The 17,270-nt window shown below is 42.4% G+C and overlaps 1 protein-coding gene across 2 annotated transcripts in view; it reads left to right on the forward strand.

Moving 5' to 3' along the window:
* The window catches only part of TRANK1 (tetratricopeptide repeat and ankyrin repeat containing 1), a 53,024-nt gene extending 37,602 nt beyond the window's left edge, over positions 1–15,422 (forward strand). For both annotated transcript variants that reach the window (XM_074150464.1, XM_074150463.1), the window contains 6 exons: positions 1,507–1,610; positions 4,282–4,414; positions 5,322–5,467; positions 7,231–10,307; positions 12,823–12,921; positions 14,520–15,422. In XM_074150464.1, the coding sequence (XP_074006565.1) occupies positions 1,507–1,610; positions 4,282–4,414; positions 5,322–5,467; positions 7,231–10,307; positions 12,823–12,921; positions 14,520–14,629 (3,669 nt within the window). In that variant the 3' untranslated portion in view covers positions 14,630–15,422. The remainder of the gene's footprint in view (positions 1–1,506; positions 1,611–4,281; positions 4,415–5,321; positions 5,468–7,230; positions 10,308–12,822; positions 12,922–14,519) is intronic.
* Positions 15,423–17,270: the final 1,848 nt, after the last annotated feature.

The following is a 17,270-nucleotide window of genomic DNA, read 5'->3' on the forward strand; positions in this document are numbered from 1 at the left end:
GGAAGGTGATTGTCCCACTCTACACTGCCCTGGTGTGGCTCCTCCTCAAATACTGTGTGCAGTTTCAGGTACCTCAATATAAGAAGGACATCAGATTATTAGAGTGTGTCCAGAGGAGGGCAACCAAGATGGTGAAAGGTCTCAAGGGCAAGACTTACAAGGAGTGGCTGAGGTCACTTGGTTTGTTCAGCTTGGAAAAGAGAAGGCTGAGGGGTCTAAATTGCAGTCTGAAACTTCCTCAAGGGGGGCAGCAGAAGGGGAGGTGCTGAGCTCCTCTCTCTGGTGACCAGCAATAGGACACAAAGAAATGGAATGAAGCTGCGTCAGGGGAAGTTCATATCGGACATTAGAGGAAGGTTCTTCACTGGGAAGGTGGCTGGTCACTGGAACAGGCTCCCCGTGGAAGACGTCACAGCACCAAGCCTGTTAGAGCTCAAGGAGCGTCTGGACAAAGCTCTTAGTCGTATGGTTTAGTTTTCGGTAGTCTTGCGAGGAGCAGGGAGTTGTACTCAATGACCTTTATGAATCTCTTCCAATTTGAGATATTCTGTGATTCTGTGAAATAAAATTTTGGATGCTTTTTTTGATCATGACAGAATGAAAGCAATTTTTTTTGCTGATAGCAAGCTATAATTTTTTTTGTATGGAGAGTAGAAATTTATAACAAGGCAAAAATCAAAATAATCAGCTTCCACTATACACACAGTCTTTATCTCTCCTTGAACAAAAACACAACAATTTCCTAAATGGACAGAAAAATGTTTAGATAAAAAACACACAGCTGCAAAAACTTCATCTTGAAATCTGAAATGTATTAGCTCTATTATCTGCTGCTTTATTTTCTTTATAACCCTGATGTTTGCTTATCATTGCTACATTAAGAAGAAATTATCTGGTGAACTTGGCAGTTCCAAGAGTGGCTTGCAATGCGCGATTTCCCAGCAGAAGCAATTACTAAATTAATGGATAGCATCAAGAAATAATGGTGTTGCAGAGTGAGTGGGGTGATAATGAAGCAGACCTTGCTAGGAGCATTGTAACTCCCGCTGGTCCTCTTTAGCTTATCACAGAAAGGGCCTGGTAGGGTATAAGCATGAATAAATGTTCCGTGCTTTTCGATTTAACTTTGCACACATTGGTTTTCCTAACTTTTATTAATAGAATTTATGTGGTAGATGCCTGGTGACTTACCGGTTAATGGTTTAGGCCATCATTCAAATTGCATGTGCTATTTGTTCTATGAGCGTACCAGGAATTTTACTTTCACTACTTCCACGTAAAACATTGTAATTAAAATTCTAATTGTGATAGTCCCGTGAGGGCCGACTTTAAAGCTTTTCTTTTTGTCCTAAAGTACACTGCAATGTTTTACCTTTTCCTTCTTCCTGTCTCCCTGCCAGTCTTTCTGGTTTCCATTACAGTGACTGTAAAATTAAGTATTGCCTTTCTGTGCTAAGCCATGGGCTGGATGCAGACATGTGAATGCTGTGTATGGTTTCACCCCAGGTGGCAGCCAAGTGTTACCAAAAGGGAGGAGCAGCTGAGAAGTCAAAACTGGCCCTGGCCCATGATGCTGTTCTCAAAGTGCACTCCAAGAAAAGCAGCCCCAGGTAAGGGTAAACACAGATGAGCGAGTGTCATTCTGCGGTGCCGCACCTCATGGGTGTGTGCAGGGGGAGATTCACGGAATCACAGAATTGTCAGAGTTGGAAGGGACCTCTAGTGACCATCTAGTCCAACTCCCCTGCTAAAGCAGGGTTGCCCAGAGCACATCACTCAGGACTGCATCCAGGCAGGTCTTGAAGATCTCCAGAGAAGGGGACTCCACACCGTCCCTGGGCAGCCTCTTCCAGGGCTCTGCCACCCTCACCGGAAAGAAGTTTCTCCTCAGATTTGAATGGAACTTCCCATGTTCCAGCTTGTGCCCGTTGCCCCTCGTCCTGTCACTGGCAACCACTGAAAAGAGTCCGGCTCCATCCTCCTTCAACCCACCCTTTAGATACTTGGAAGCATTAATAAGGTCTCCCCTCAGCCTTCTCTTCTCCAGGCTAAAGAGTCCCAGCTCTCTCAGCCTTTCCTCATCAGGGAGATGTTCCAACCCCTCCATCATCTTTGTTGCCCTTCGCTGGACTCTCTCCAGTAGTTCCCTGTCTCTCCTGAACTGGGGAGCCCAGAACTGGACACAGTATTCCAGTTGTGGCCTCACCAGTGCAGAGTAGAGGGGGAGAATAACCTCCCTCGACCTACTGGCCACCACAGTTGTGGGACTGGACTGGACACATAAAAGAATGACGCAGGCGAGGTGTCTTCACATCTTTGTGGGTGGCAAAGGAGATTTAAGAAATGGGAGAGTCTAGCACAGCTCCAGCAGGTTCTGGGACACTGCTCCCTTTGGGGAGTAGTGAAAGCAGTTGTATGCCATAGGCTGTCCCAACCGAATTTGGCCTTGGAAGGGGCTTACTGGTTATGTGATAGAAAAGTAGCTGCATTTGCATTACCTCGAGAGGCTTTTTATTCTTAGATACAGATAAAAGAGCATATGCCATCAGCAGCGCTCAACTCCAGTTAATCCCACTGTATATTCACTTAACAAAGAAAAAGGAATGGTATTGTACATTGGGGAAGAAAAGCTGCTAACAAAAAGGGAGTTTTGAGGTAAAATTAGTTTTAGAGTCCATCTAAACTCAAGGAGCATAACTAGATCTGAAGCAAAGGGCAGTTTCAAAGCCACAGATTTTGAGATGCATCATTTAGTTCATGCTGTCGGCTGGGCAAAATAGCTCAAGGGTTTGACAAAGGAGGAATTGTGCAGTTTCCTGAAGAGGCTGAAAAAGTGTTTGGGGATTTGTCTCAAATAAGACAGAAAAAAACTTCACGGGGAGGACTCTAGACCTAAGTGAATTAATTCCTGTTCATGCTGGGTAGGCTGAAAACTAGCAGTGATAGTAGAGTGGGTAAGGAATGACTAGAGCAGAGGAAGCTAGCACTGAAGGGAGAAGGGGGAAGGTCTGGAGAAATGTTATTGCTGGAATTAATCAAGGTTTTACCTTCTTTAATTACCTATTTTATATTAGTGGCCCTGGTGTCAACCTGCTGTTAACCCCAGACAGCAAGTAGAACCCCGCAGCCGCTTGCTCACACCCCTCCTCCCCTTCTCCCCCAAGAAGGGTGGGGGGGAGAGGGAAAAAAAGGAGGGGAAAGGGAGAAAAAAACCCATCATGGGTTGAGATAAAGATAGTTTAATAGAAGCAACAACAGAAAAGGAAAAATAACAATAACAACAATAATAAGGATGACACAGGTCACTCTCACTGCCTGGTGAATTGGCACCATCCTGAGCAGTGATCACGGATTCCCGCCCCCCCCACTAGCCCCCATTTATCTACTGGCCATGACATCTATAGTATGGAATATTTCCTTGGCCATTCTATCCTTCTGTCTGTGCTTCTCCAAGAAGCTGAAAAAAGTCCTTGAATAGTGTAAACATCACTTAGCAACAACTAAACACAATAGGTATTATCGGCATTCCTTTCACAGCAATCACTAGAAAGAAAATTAACTCTTTCCCAGCTGAAACCAGGGGGAAGTATAAAAGTATAAAGACACTCACAAAATTTTGTGATCATAGAAAATTTGTTGATGGGGCTGAGAAAACTTTTTTTCAGATGGCTGTAAGCTGGGGTGTTTGTCAGCTGAATAAAATTTGAGGAGAAGAAATGGGATGTATGAGGATTAAGTTGACAGAACGTGTAATAATGAAGCCGTGAAAACAGCATATTGGTTTTTTTTTAGTAGAGGTATTAATGCCAGCGTACAAAGCATAAGGAAGATTCCTGTGTGCTCTATAATAAGAAGTGCTCTGTGCAATTCTGATCCTTCAGGCTCAAGAATGATGAATTCAGACTAGGTCTGGGAAGAAAATAGACATGCCGCGATGATACCAGAAGGTCTAGTTACATAGGACAAAAGCTGAGAACAAATTTGATTGTTGCCTTTAATGGCATTGGGGCTAAACAACACAAAGGAGGAAGGAACAGGTTAAGCTAGAAAAGAGAAGCAGCACACTACTAGTATACTTTAGTTTTAGAATTAAAAAAAAAAAAAAAAAAGCTTTTTACTGCCCGAGCAGTGAGATTCTGGAGCAGACCTCTGGACAGAACACTGTCAGCCCAAAATACAACTAATTGTAAGGTAATAGCTCCTCAGGTTATGTATGAAGAAGAACACATGATGTCGGATTTGATTTGGATGTAAGCAGTAATTTTCTCTTACTTTCTACAGGGAAAAACAGACGGAGTATATGACATTGGCTAAAACTTATTTGGAATGCGGAGAACCAAAATTATCACTAAAATGTCTGTTTCAATCAAAGGAGTTCCGGCTTTGTGCGGAATTGTGTAAAAAGCTAGGAAAGGTATTAAATCCTCTAAACTATCTCTCCTTATCACTTTTCTTTTCCTACAGCTTTTTTTTTTCCCTCATATTACTCAGAAGGTAATAAGTATCTTTTTGTGACATGGCGGTAGCGGAACTAAACCAGCTCTTTAAGCTGGGCCATTCAAGAGGAAGCATTTGTCACGGAATAGCCAGAAGAAGAATGAAGAGGACAATGACGCAATTAGGCAGTCTAGGTTTATTTCTTTGGCTTTTCTCAAATGTTACCATCAGTCATTTCTGCTCTGCACTCGAAAGTTAATTAATGATTGATTTCATGAAACTTGAGCTGTTACTTCATTCACTGCTCTGATGAGACTGAAACTTCATTGATTCCAGACATCTAAATGGAACCTTGAAACTTGAAAGGGTTAAGTAAGGAACTAACAGTAATTTTCTAAACGTATTGGGATATTTCACGTTTTTTATTTGCAGTGCATTTCCACTAAAAGAATGTCAAGTCATTGTTCCCAAATATTTAAAGTTTACGATACAAGGTTAGGGTTCACCTTCTGCTTCCATAAGTGTTTTCATTTAATCCTGTTGATTCTGAGCAATTTGCAGGTCGACAGAAGTGTGTCTGGTGGTTTTTAACAACAGGCAGAGCTGGGTTAATAAAAACTACTTTGGAAATCCTGTATAATACTTTTAATTTTACATTCTAGTTTTTCAGACACAAATATTTTGAACGTTTTTTAAAAATGTGATCAGCTTTAATAATGGTTACTTTAATATGTATTTGATTACATTCAGATACTTTAATTACATTCTATTAACGCGTGCTTCTCTGTGAGACACCTACATGATGGAATTAGTTGATTTATTCTGTTCATGTGGTTTTGACTGTTGAGAGCACTTCAGTTTCATCACTGACTTCTGCATTGCAGATGAAAGATGCTGCAGTTTACTATCAGAAATGCCAGTGCTACAAAGAAGCATCGGAATGTTATGAACAAATTGAGGAGTTTGATCTGGCAATTAAAATGTATTGTCAGGAAGAACACTATGAAGAAGCAGCAAAGGCAGTTGAAAGGTATGTTTTCCAAGATGGTATTGCAATATAATCTTCTTTTCCATTTCCAAATTCAACATAATACAGCTGGCTCACCGTAAAACTTTCACAAGAGTTTTGGCTGGTGACTTTGTTTTATATGAAATTAAATTAACCGTGTCAGAATTCTCACTTGGGTAATGATGACACGGTGAAAGCATTCTGCTGCATTCGCAGCTGGAGCACTGACTGGCTTCATTTTCCTGGGAATTTTTTCCGGTCTGTATTACTAGTCGTGCAAGTTTTCCTTCGCCCAGTCCTCTGAACCCCCTGTGGTAAATATGACAAAAACATTTAATAGAAGTATTAAATATTTCTCTTTGAAAAGTGAAATAGTAATAGAGTTAGCTACTCAGTCGCTGACTTCCGTACGAGTATAACCATTGGATGTATGGTATATAATGCAGCAGGTGTTGCGGCAAATGAACTATTTGTCTCTCAAAATTTCTAACTTAAGAGCAAGGAATGGTAATTTAAATGAGCAGCTTGCGCTGCCTCTCTGTCACATTCTTGGTCCCAGTCTCTGAGATGAACTTTTCCATACCATCTCCCCTGTGCTGGCTCAGGGCAGTTTAGAACAGCCTCGCATTGTGCTTGATAAACTGATTTTATTAGTATCTTTTTGACAGAACTTTGCATCTGGCACCATCCCTGTGACCTCGTTAGCACATTCTTGTGTAAACGGTTCAGTTATTGGCCACCCTGTTCATTACACCTAAATTGATTGATGTCTTCTAAAGAATATATACACCGATTAAAATTCTAGCAAGGCTTAAGTTTACACACCTTCACTGAAATCCTCTGTGATGTACCTTCAATAATGGCAACTGCTTTTTGAAAGATTAAAGTTTGTTTAATACGTAGAGATAGTTTGATCAAAAAGTTCAAGCATTAAGGTCGCCTCACCAACTAACGATTTTTTTAATCAGCCTCCCCAAATCATTCATGCAAATTCATCAGCATAGGTACAAAAATCTGCCCTCCCACCTTTATCGTGAAAAAGATGATAATGAAAGGCTAATGAGGATTTACTCACCCATCAGGAAAAACTTAGTCATTCTCAGCACGCAGGAGAGAATACTTTTGCAAGACTGGTTTAGGGGATAGCTTAATATTTTCACATTAGCTAATAATAATTAATAACTGAGTGTTTTAAAGTGCATATTTTGAAAGACGCAACCGAGTACTTTGCTCAGGCACTCAATAAGCAGCAAAATATATGTAGATGCATGTGACAGAATTGAAAGAGTTCTCTAATCTGACTGGTTGATGTAAATTTTACAGAATATTATCTGTATCGGCCTGTGGAGAATTCATTGAAATTTGCATTTATTTCATTCTGGCTTCTGTTCATGTAAACAACCATTCTATATCGAGGTTTGCTTTAAGAAACAGAAGATTATCACTGGCAAAATGTGATTAACATAATTTGTACAGTGATTCGACAGCGTGGAGAAAGATTTACTAACACTGTAAACCTTGTGATCTTGTTTGAACCAGAAGTTTTTATGATCTTGCTTCAGACACCCTTACGTTGTAACTAAATTGTTTGTGTAGATCTTTTAAGATGATGTGGTTGTTTTTCACGACAGACACATATCACTTGAATTAGTTGGCCTTTCTGAAGGAAGGGCTTCTAGGGGCAGCTATTTGTTTAATGTTTTAGGGGCTTTTTAAAAATGCAGTGGTTTTTTTTGTCTAGGTTAGTCATCTATGTTAGTAAATTGATGTATCTATTTTTTCAGATATGAAGAGATGTTAAATACAAAAGGACAGATGGTTTCCAAACTCTCATGTACAGCAAACCAATTGTATTTGGAAGCAGCCGCAAAGTACCTGAGTATGAACAGAACTGAGGAAATGATGCGAGTCCTCTCGAAACTTGATATAGAGGATCAGCTTGAGTTTCTGAAGTCTCGTGGATGCTTGCGCCAAACAGCAGACTTGCTGAAAAGGGAAGGTCGAGAGGAAGAAGCTGCAAAGTTAATGAAACAACATGGGTTTGCTCTGGAAGCAGCCAACCTCACAGCTATAAAAGAGTTTCGAGCGTCATGTTTGCTTGCGGCAGCCCGTGCCGGTGTGACTCGCAGTTCAGAGTCAGACCTGGTGGACTTGGAGGTCATCCTGAGAGAAGCCCTTGAACTTTGTGAACAGACCGAGCAGAAGTCTGGCATTGCTGAGGCTGTGCTTTTGCAGGGAGCTCTGAAGGGAGACTTCAAAAAGCTGAGCAGCGCGTACTGTCAGTTCCTGTCTCTGAATCATTCTGCTGGTGCAGTTGAAGCTCTCTTTGCGTTATCTCGTTGCAGCGCTCCTAGCCAGAATGTCCTTTTTATGGCAACGCGCGGCTTAATGGCTCTTCTGAGTCTGGTTAGGGGTTTGAAGAAAGCAGCTACCAATGCAGAGAAAGATATGGTGAAGTCATGCTTTGCCTATTTTGGGATTGTCCCAACAGGTGACAGTTGCCAGGTGTCACAAAACGAAGCTGAACCCATTCTCAAGTTTTTGTTAGACAAGCCAAGTCTGAAAGAGAGGAAGACAAAAGGTGATTTCTCAGTAAGCACAGAGGAGGTGAAATCAGCTTTGAAACAGCACTTGTTGAGCAGGTTGTGCTCTATCGCCCATGAGTTGCTGAAGAAGCGTTACCCTGCTATTTGTACGAAGTTCATTGCTGGCTTGAACTGTGAAGATAAAACCTGTGAGGATTACCATAAGCCCTTGTTGCGCCACGAAGCAAAGACGATATTTCAGTGTAAAATGCATCTGGTGGCAGTAAGTGGGCTGCTGTTGGAAGCCATGCGTGCTTTCCCTAAAGAGCTACCGAATCAGTGCAAAAGCTTTGATGACGTTTTGACTGCTGACAAATACTCATCTTGCAAAGCCCTCCTAGAAATGTTTTTTCCTAATCATTTTCATTTGAGAATACTGTCTGAGAACCCAAAGGCATGCAAAGAAATACTGGAATTCAGTAACGTTATTTCCAAACCCGGTAGGGCGGTGTTGAAGGAGTACATCGCATTTAGGTTTAAAAATGAAGACACCGCAGCCAGAAGAGAATCAACTGACTTGTGGCTTAGTGCCATGCAAGTTTTCATCTTATCTTCGGGATATCCTGAAGAATTTGAGAAACTTCTTTTTAAAGAAGAGGAGGATTATAACAGAGAGCTAAACTTTGCTTTGTCAAAGGCAAAAAACTCCCCAAAGAGTAAAGGCCAAGGAGGAAAGGCCAAAGGAATAGAGGGCAGACATGGTATGTTGCTACCTGACAAAAATGCCGAAAATGCAGGGAGGACGCACTTGTGCTTCATTCGGCTTCTTGAAAATTCACTCGAGCAGTTCTATGTTCACAAGAACCCAGAAAACTGTAAAAGGTTTTTTTTCCGTTTTATGAATGTCCTGGTCAAGAAATGCACGAGATACCTGATTCCAAGCATAGGAAACACAGTGATGCTGTTGGAATTCCAGTATATTCTCTGTTGTGCTGTCCTGATGCGTCTCTCCAAGAACATCACACTCTGCTTTCCCAAGAGTTACATTGCTCTCATTCATTACTGGGAGTTTTTGTTCAGAAGCAAGGACCATAACAGAGAACTTAAAGACACATTTTCTATTATACAGGAGTACAGACCAAAGGACCCCTATGTAGCTGTACAGAATTTTAAATTTCATCTCTGTTATCTAACAGAGGTTTTGTGTGGAGTTCACGGAAAGTTCAATGTCCTTCTGGATGCTTTCGAGGATCCCGACTGCATAACCTCAGGGGAGGCTGAGCGGACTGTCGTGCTGTGCTTGGTGATGTTACTGAACGCTGACCAGGTGCAGAATTCTAAGTATAGATCCCTCTTATGCCACCACTTCCCTGAAATCAAGGCAATGCTGAAATCCATGAGAAAAGACTCTCCCTCTAAAGTGCCTGAAAGATTGCTAAGGGTTGTGGAACAAGTGAGTGATGCTACGCATGTAAGAGAAATCGCTGCAGGCCTGCAAGAGCTGCTGACAGAGAGAGATGAGGAGCACTTGGTTGACTGCCGGTGGAAGTGGGACTCTGTGTACACTCAGGGGCATCCACCCATACGGGGCATCCTGTATGAGCCCATCAACCTTGACAGGTTTATGACCTCTTTGGATAGGACAGAATACACGGATGAGCTAGAAAAGGAACTTGAAAGTGTTCATTGCTTAGAGGACCAAAAGGATCCCCTGGAAGTCATTGCACTCAACAAGCAACAGAAGCAAGAGCAGAAAGCATCTGCTCAACGCCAGCTGCGTCGTGTCTTCCATTTCGTTTCTTTATGCATGAAGTGGAAAAGGAAGGCCTGCTCCAAAGCTGAGCCTGTTGCAATGGAAGGAGAGGAATTTTTATCAGAGATCTTCAAAAAAGCAGATATTGACCAAACCCAGTGTGACCTCTGTGGAGTCAGATTTATCCAGAGCTCCGAGAACTACTTCAGCCGGTCAGAAAACATGGAGGCAGACACATCTGAAGCTGTGACACCAACAGAGATCGGCGGGGAAGAAAAGTTGCATGCAGAAGGAAATGCAGTTTCTGTGGTCAGTGAGGCTTACACAGACCACAGAAACACGGATGAACACAGAAATAATAATGCTGCCTACAAATACTACGCTGACTTTTTCAGAAGAAAGATAGATCCAATAATATGTGATGGACTGGAAGTAGTGGAGGCTATTACAGAAAAGACTTACACCCGAGACCATTTAGCCTATAAAGAAGGTTCCAACTTATGCCAGAGAAAAATCAAAGAGAATATTAAGAAGATTTCAGACGCAGTAGGGGAAATCTATGAGAGAAAAGCCTGGGCTAAAGGTAGAACCTTTCCAGTTTCCTTTTTAACAGTTGAATATGAATAACATCTTCATTGACGATCTTGATAATGACATAGAGTGTATCATCTGTAAGTTCGCAGATGACACCAAGTTAAGCGGGAGTGTTGATCTGCATGTGGACAGGGAGGCTCTACAGAGAGACCTGGATAGGTTGGATCGATGGGCCAACATTAATGGTATGAGCTTCAACAAGACCAAGTGCCAGGTCCTGCACTTGGGCCACAACAACCCCATGCATCGGTACAGGCTTGGGGAAGTGTGGCTGGAAAGCTGCCTGGCAGAAAAGGACTTGGGGGTTCTAATTGACAAGCGGCTGAATATGAGCCGGCAGTGTGCCCAGGTGGCCAAGAAAGCCAACGGCATCCTGGCTTGTATTAGAAATAGCGTGACCAGCAGAAGTAGGGAGGTGATTGTGCCCCTGTACTCAGCACTGGTGAGGCCACACCTGGAGTATTGTGTCCAGTTTTGGGCACCTCAATACAAGAGAGATATCGAGGTGCTGGAGCGAGTGCAGAGGAGGGCAACGAAGCTGGTGAAGGGCCTGGAAAACAAATCATATGAAGAGCGGTTGAAGGAGCTGGGACTGTTTAGTCTGAGGAAGAGGAGGCTGAGGGGAGACCTCATCACTCTCTACAACTACTTGAAAGGACATTGTAGAGAGGTTGGTGCTGGTCTCTTCTCACAAGCAAATAGCGATAGAACGAGAGGGAATGGCTTCAAGCTGCAACAGGGTAGGTTTAGTCAGAACATTAGGAAGAAATTCTTCACAGTGAGAGTGATCAGACACTGGAACAGGCTGCCCAGGGAGGTGGTTGAGTCACCATCCTTGGATGAGTTTAAGAGTCGCTTAGATGTTGTGTTGGGGGATATGGTGTAGGGAAGAACTTTGTAGAATAGGGTAGATGGTTGGACTCTATGATCCCAAGGGCCTTTTCCAACCTGAATGATTCTGTGATTCTATGATTCTGTGTCATTTTTGGCCAAACTTCTAGACCTGACAAAGCTCCATTTGAAAATCTTAATGCAGTGAAGAGAAGGGTATTTCCGGGTATTTCCAGGTATTTCAGGTAGCTGAGGAAAAGGAGTGAAACGGTTGACAATATTAAAAAATACATTCTCACCTCTTCCAAACACAAAGTCATACATCAGATAGTCCAGGTGAAGTGAATTGTGGTGAGTTTCAGTAAATAGTAAAGTAAATAACTGTGTTCTCTGAACGTGGAGTCTTACAGCCACCTGTTAACATTAGACCACGTAATCTTTACTAGTTTTTCTACTCTTTCCTACTTAATTAGTTCTGAAACCATAGTAATTCAGATGTGCAGGGGTAGAGTGTTAGGGAGTACGCGGAGTTTTTGGTTAAGGATCTCTCTGACTAGTCTGCCCTTGAACTTGTAATTTTGCTAGGGCTGAACAAATCCGTGGGGTGTCAGGCACTCGAAGGCAACCCTGGTGTTATGAAGTCCAGTGAATTATGGTACTTAAGAGATACGTATTTTGATATTCGATTTTTTTTTTTCTCCCTCCTATGCTTGAAGCGTTATTCTATGCTGATTTTTGCAAGCAGAATTGAATCACTGAATGAGTGGCCTAGGAGCAAAATTGTTTGGGGTACTCGCTGTGGGAAAGCGACATCTTAAATCACAACATTGTTACTGGCTCTAACTGTAAAAATCCACCAACCCTGTCAAGTTGTCACTTCACCTGTGATGTTTGACAGTAATGAAAAACTGTAATATTTGATACGTTCATCAGCTCTGATCAGTGAAATACGTTAAATTTGGGGCTAAATGTTAGGTTGTGGTGTTCGTGTGTAAGCTTTATCTTAACTCCTAGTGGAAAGCTTTTACATATGAATGAAGTCCATCAAGTTTTGCTTATTATTGAGTTAGCTTTCTGCTCAATGAACCATGGTAGTGATGAATATGATAGATGCGGTAGGCTTAATTAGGTAACAGTTGGTTTTGTTATGACAATTGCTTGATGAATGTTACCTTGTTCTTCCACTCTATGAAAATACGTTTGCAGAAATTACTTGGCTTTGAGATTAGTTTTTCCTCACTTTGTAACAAGCATTTTTCGAGTCCTTAGTAGTGCAGTTAAGCAAGGGTTGCAACATCTCAAGTCAATATTTTACTTTGACTCCTCTAATTTCAGAAGGATAATGAAAGTCAGGGACTTCAATACCCCAAAACAGATAAACCAGAATATTTTCAGGAGTTTCAGGTATACCTTGAAAGGGATAGTACAAGGCTGGGGAGCTGCACCCCTGATAGTGCTAGTAATGTTGGTTGGAATGGGGAATAATGCATACAGCATCTTCATCCCCAGTAGTGAATTTGACTGCACAGGAGATCTCTGGTGACTGAGACCTCTGGCTTTGCAGCATCACCATACAACACAACCCTGTGTAACTTCATCTTGTGCTTGGCTTTTAGCGGCTGTCCGTCTCCCAGGGAGTGTTCTTACAGAATGTTAATTGTGCTCCGTTTCAGCTGAAGAAATAATAACCAAACACGCCAGCAAATTGGTTACCACCATTGATGAGGCTCACGAGTGGCTGAAGAAGATGGAGTCTCACAGGATAAAAGAAGGTACGCTTTCAAATTACACGGGTTTCTGTGTCCCCCGCGGGACGCTGTTCTGTGATGGTGTCTTGGCATCACTTTAGTCTCCAAGTCAGCAGCGTTTTGGGTATTCACTTACCCTTGAGGCAACAAGTTAGGGGCACTCAGGAAGACATGAGTCAGAAAAGAAGCTGTCTTTATCTTTACCAATAAGATAGTGTTGTTTCTTAACTCTGCTGCAGCAGCGCATTTATGGGTGGTGTGGATTCCAGTTCTTGGAAGCCAGCTTCCTAACGAAATGAATCCTTAGCTTGTTTTTAAGAGTTCTGTGGAAAAATATTACATGCAGTTGGTTTTCTTTTGTTTCCACTTCTGTGTTCACTTGGTTTCACACCAAAAGTAACATACATCGATGCAATCTGTTGCATCACGAACCTCTGAGGACACATTTAGAACTTCATTGTGCCTACCTGTATGGTTAGGTTTAAGCACATATTTAGGTGGTGGGATTGCAACAGTTGCATAAAAAGGCAGCAATTAAGCGATCAGGCTTATGAATTGCATTATATGTAAAGCATTAAAGTAGCTCTATTTAAGAAAATCTGATTGTGATAAAGCCTTGTGTTAGACCTTCCTATTCCAAGAAAGATATGGTTAATAAGACCCCATGGGAGTGTTCTCCCAAGCAACATTAGAGTCTGTCTTTGAAGTCAACAAGCAGAAGTATTGTCTGCTGAAACTGAACCTTGGGAGAGGAGAGTCGTAATTCTTAAAAGCAATGACAATAGAAACAGATTTTCAGGGTAAAAATGAACTACTAGGGCAGCAAGTGGCTTAGGAGCCTCTGCTTCTTAGCACATTGCCATATTACGCCCAATACTTCTTAAACATGATTATACACATATGAAGGTATGTCGCTGACGTAGCAGAAAGCCAACCACATCCTGGGCTGCATCAAGAGAAGTGTGGCCAGCAGGTCACGGGAGGTGATTCTACCCCTCTGCTCTGGTGAGACCCCACCTGGAGTACTGTGTCCAGCTTTGGAGTCCTCAACACAGGAAGGACATGGACCTGTTGGAACGGGTCCAGCGAAGGGCCACGAAGATGATCAGAGGGGTGGAGCACCTCTCCTATGAAGACAGGCTGAGAGAGCTGGGGTTGTTCAGCCTGGAGAAGAGAAGGCTCCGGGGAGACCTTATAGCAGCCTTCCAATATCTGAAGGGAGCCTACAGGAGAGCCGGAGAGGGACTCTTTGTCGGGAATTGTAGTGACAGGACAAGGGGTAATGGTTTGAAATTGGAAGAGGGGAGATTTAGATTAGATATTGGGAAGAAATTCTTTCCTGTGAGGGGGGTGAGACACTGGAACAGGTTGCCCAGGGAAGTTGTGGCTGCCCCATCCCTGGAGGTGTTCAAGGCCAGGCTGGATGGGGCTTTGAGCAACCTGGTCTGGTGGGAGGTGTCCCTGCCCATGGCAGGGGGGTTGGAACTCGATGATCTTTTAAGGTCCCTTCCAACTCTAACCATTCTGTGATTCTATGATTCTATGACATAGCTTGTCGTGCTACTAAGAGGAAAAGGTTTGGGGGGTTTCTATCCTGCATTAATTTCTTGTTTTTAATACAGGCTGTGTGCACGATAGAGACTTCGAAAATGAAGTGGAAGATGAAAGCATGGCTTTTGAAGAACTTTTCTATAAAAAACCCTCAAGAAAAAAGGGAAGACGTGGGAAGTAGTAATTAGAAAAAATGTACAGGTGGCTGTTCTATCCTCTTAACAATTGAATTTTATCATTTAAAAAAAGGGTTAAAAAGAGAAATAGAGGGATGGGGTCAGAAATGGGAAGAACCTGAAGAAAAATAGCAACTTACGCTGTTGGTTTTTTGTCACTTGTATCAGAATGATTTCCTGTGTGGTGATGATGTAGTTGTTAAAACCTATGACAGGACAAATTTCTTTTTAAATCGATGCGATAGCTTGAAAATGACAAAAAAGCCAAAGAAACAAAGATGGGAAAAAAAATAATAATGTTTCTGCCTTATCTCAGGGGTATTTTTCCACTCGGTCTTCTTTTTCTTCTTCCCTGTTAATTTACATCATCATTCTTCTGAGCTGGAATACTCATAAAAATAGAAGGATAGTTTCTCTGATTTTAAGAGGTTTTAATTGGTGTTTTTAGGTTACCATTGTAAACCTGCTGTATTTTATGTCTCGTTACCTTTGGAAATTTTTGAGTCTTCAAGTGAGGTACTTAGAGTATCTCTCTTTTCTATTTTTATAGACAAGAACAGTAATTTCTAAACACATTCATATTTTTGACAGCGTACGTACTTGTGATTAGATAGATATGAAGGTTATGAATTGCTTTCTATTTGATCGAGTTTTGATATAAACCGTTACCTGTACATATGGAAATATAGATAATCTTTCTATAAAAGCGTGTTAAATTTTAAGCGTTTTGTAAGTTTTAATCGATAAAAGGCTTTTTGTAATGTATAATAATGTTTTTATAAAACCTGTAAGATTTTTAAAATCCCTTGATCCTGTCTTATTTTTGGAATGCTTTCTGAAAGCCGTCTGGGACTGACTGCACGAGTGAGATTTACAGGTTGAGTCCAGAGTATCGCTTCGCACCGATGCCGTTTTACTTCTGGGATTTCAGTGTCTCCAACGCGCTGTGGTCTCCTTTAGTAAGATTTTACATTAGCGTATTTGCACGGTAAACGTAATTAGTTAGAGTGTTATTTAGTCGTTGAAGTATTTTGTCTTGAAAAGGGAGCCTCTTTGTATACGTAACAAATTGCTTCTGTAATTACCTTTTGCCAAAACCTTGATAACTTGTTATTATGCTCAATGTCGGGGAAGTGGGACATTGTACATGGGTAACAACGAGATACTACTGTAGAACGGAGCAACGTGGGTAGCAGTAATAGTTACCTGTTGCCTTGGAATTGCCCTTGGCTGCCAGAGGACTCTTTACTAAGTAGTGCTTCTTAAAGAAACCTGGCTTAAGCCAGCATCTAGAAGATAGTTTAACAACATACATTGAGGAAATGTAACGCTAGTCACCTGCACTGTATAAAAATCAAGAATGAAGAAAGTTGGATCATTAATGTAACTTCTTTGGCTTCGTTTTCTATAACGGTGTGTGTTTTGCATTTGAGATGACTCCAAGAAACTTTTCTGATTAGTTTCTCGGCTTAATTATTTATATTTGTGGTGGTGAATGCTACCTAAGCTTTCTAAGGAAAATTACAATTTAAAAATCCTAGCTGTCCACAGTTTAAAGATCTACTGATCATACTTCTTTCTCTCTGTGGGAAAAATGAAGTTTTAAAAACATTATTGCAAAACAACGAGCAAGGAGAAAATAAAGAAGGAGAAGTAATAGCAGAAGTTGTATTACATCAAGAACCTCATCTTGGGTACGTTTCCAATGGTGCAGGGGCCTATCATCTTTGTTATGGTTCAGTACAAACCACTGGTCATTCTCTTGACTCCAAATGTGGCACAGAGTCTAGTTGGAGGTCTGCAGCAAGTGGTGCTCCCCAGGGTTCAGTGCTGGGCCCAGTCCTCTTCAATATATCCATCAATGACCTGGATGAAGGGATGGAGTGTACCCTCAGCAAGTTTGCTGATGACACAACACTGGGAGGGGTGGCTGACACACCAGAGGGCTGTGCCACCATCCAGCGAGACCTGGACAGTCTGGAGAGTTGAACCAGGAGGAGAGACCTGAAAAAGTTCAACAAGGGCAAGTGTAGGGTGCTGCCCCTGAGGAGGAATAACCCCCTGCACCAGGACAGGTTGGGGGCTGACCTGCTGGAGAGCAGCTCTGAGGAAAAAGATCTGGGAGTTCTGGTGGACAATAGGATGACCACGAGCCAGCAATGGGCCCTTGTGGCCAAGAAGGCCAATGGCATCCTGGGGTGCATCAGGAAGAGTGTGGCCAGCAGGTGGAGGGAGGTCATCCTCCCCCTCTACTCTGCCCTGGGGAGGCCCCATCTGGAGCACTGTGTGCAGTTCTGGGCTCCCCAGTTCAAGAAGGACAAGGAACTGCTGGAGAGGGCACAGCAGAGGGCTTCAAAGATGATGAAGGGCCTGGAGCATCTCTCTTACGAGAAAAGGCTGAGGGACTTGGGTCTTTTTAGTCTGGAGAAGAGAAGGCTGAGGGGGGATCTGATCAACACCTATAAATACTTAAAGGGTGGGTGTCAGGAGGATGGGACCAGTCTTTTTTCAGTGGTGCCCAGGGACAGGACAAGAGGAAACGGGCACAAACTTGAACATAAGAAGTTCCACCTAAACATGAGGAGGAACTTCTTTCCTGTGAGGGTGGCAGAGCCCTAGAAGAGGCTGCCCAGAGAGGTGGTGGGG

Source organism: Numenius arquata, chromosome 7 (assembly GCF_964106895.1).
Source record: "Numenius arquata chromosome 7, bNumArq3.hap1.1, whole genome shotgun sequence".
Classification (NCBI taxonomy): domain Eukaryota; kingdom Metazoa; phylum Chordata; class Aves; order Charadriiformes; family Scolopacidae; genus Numenius; species Numenius arquata.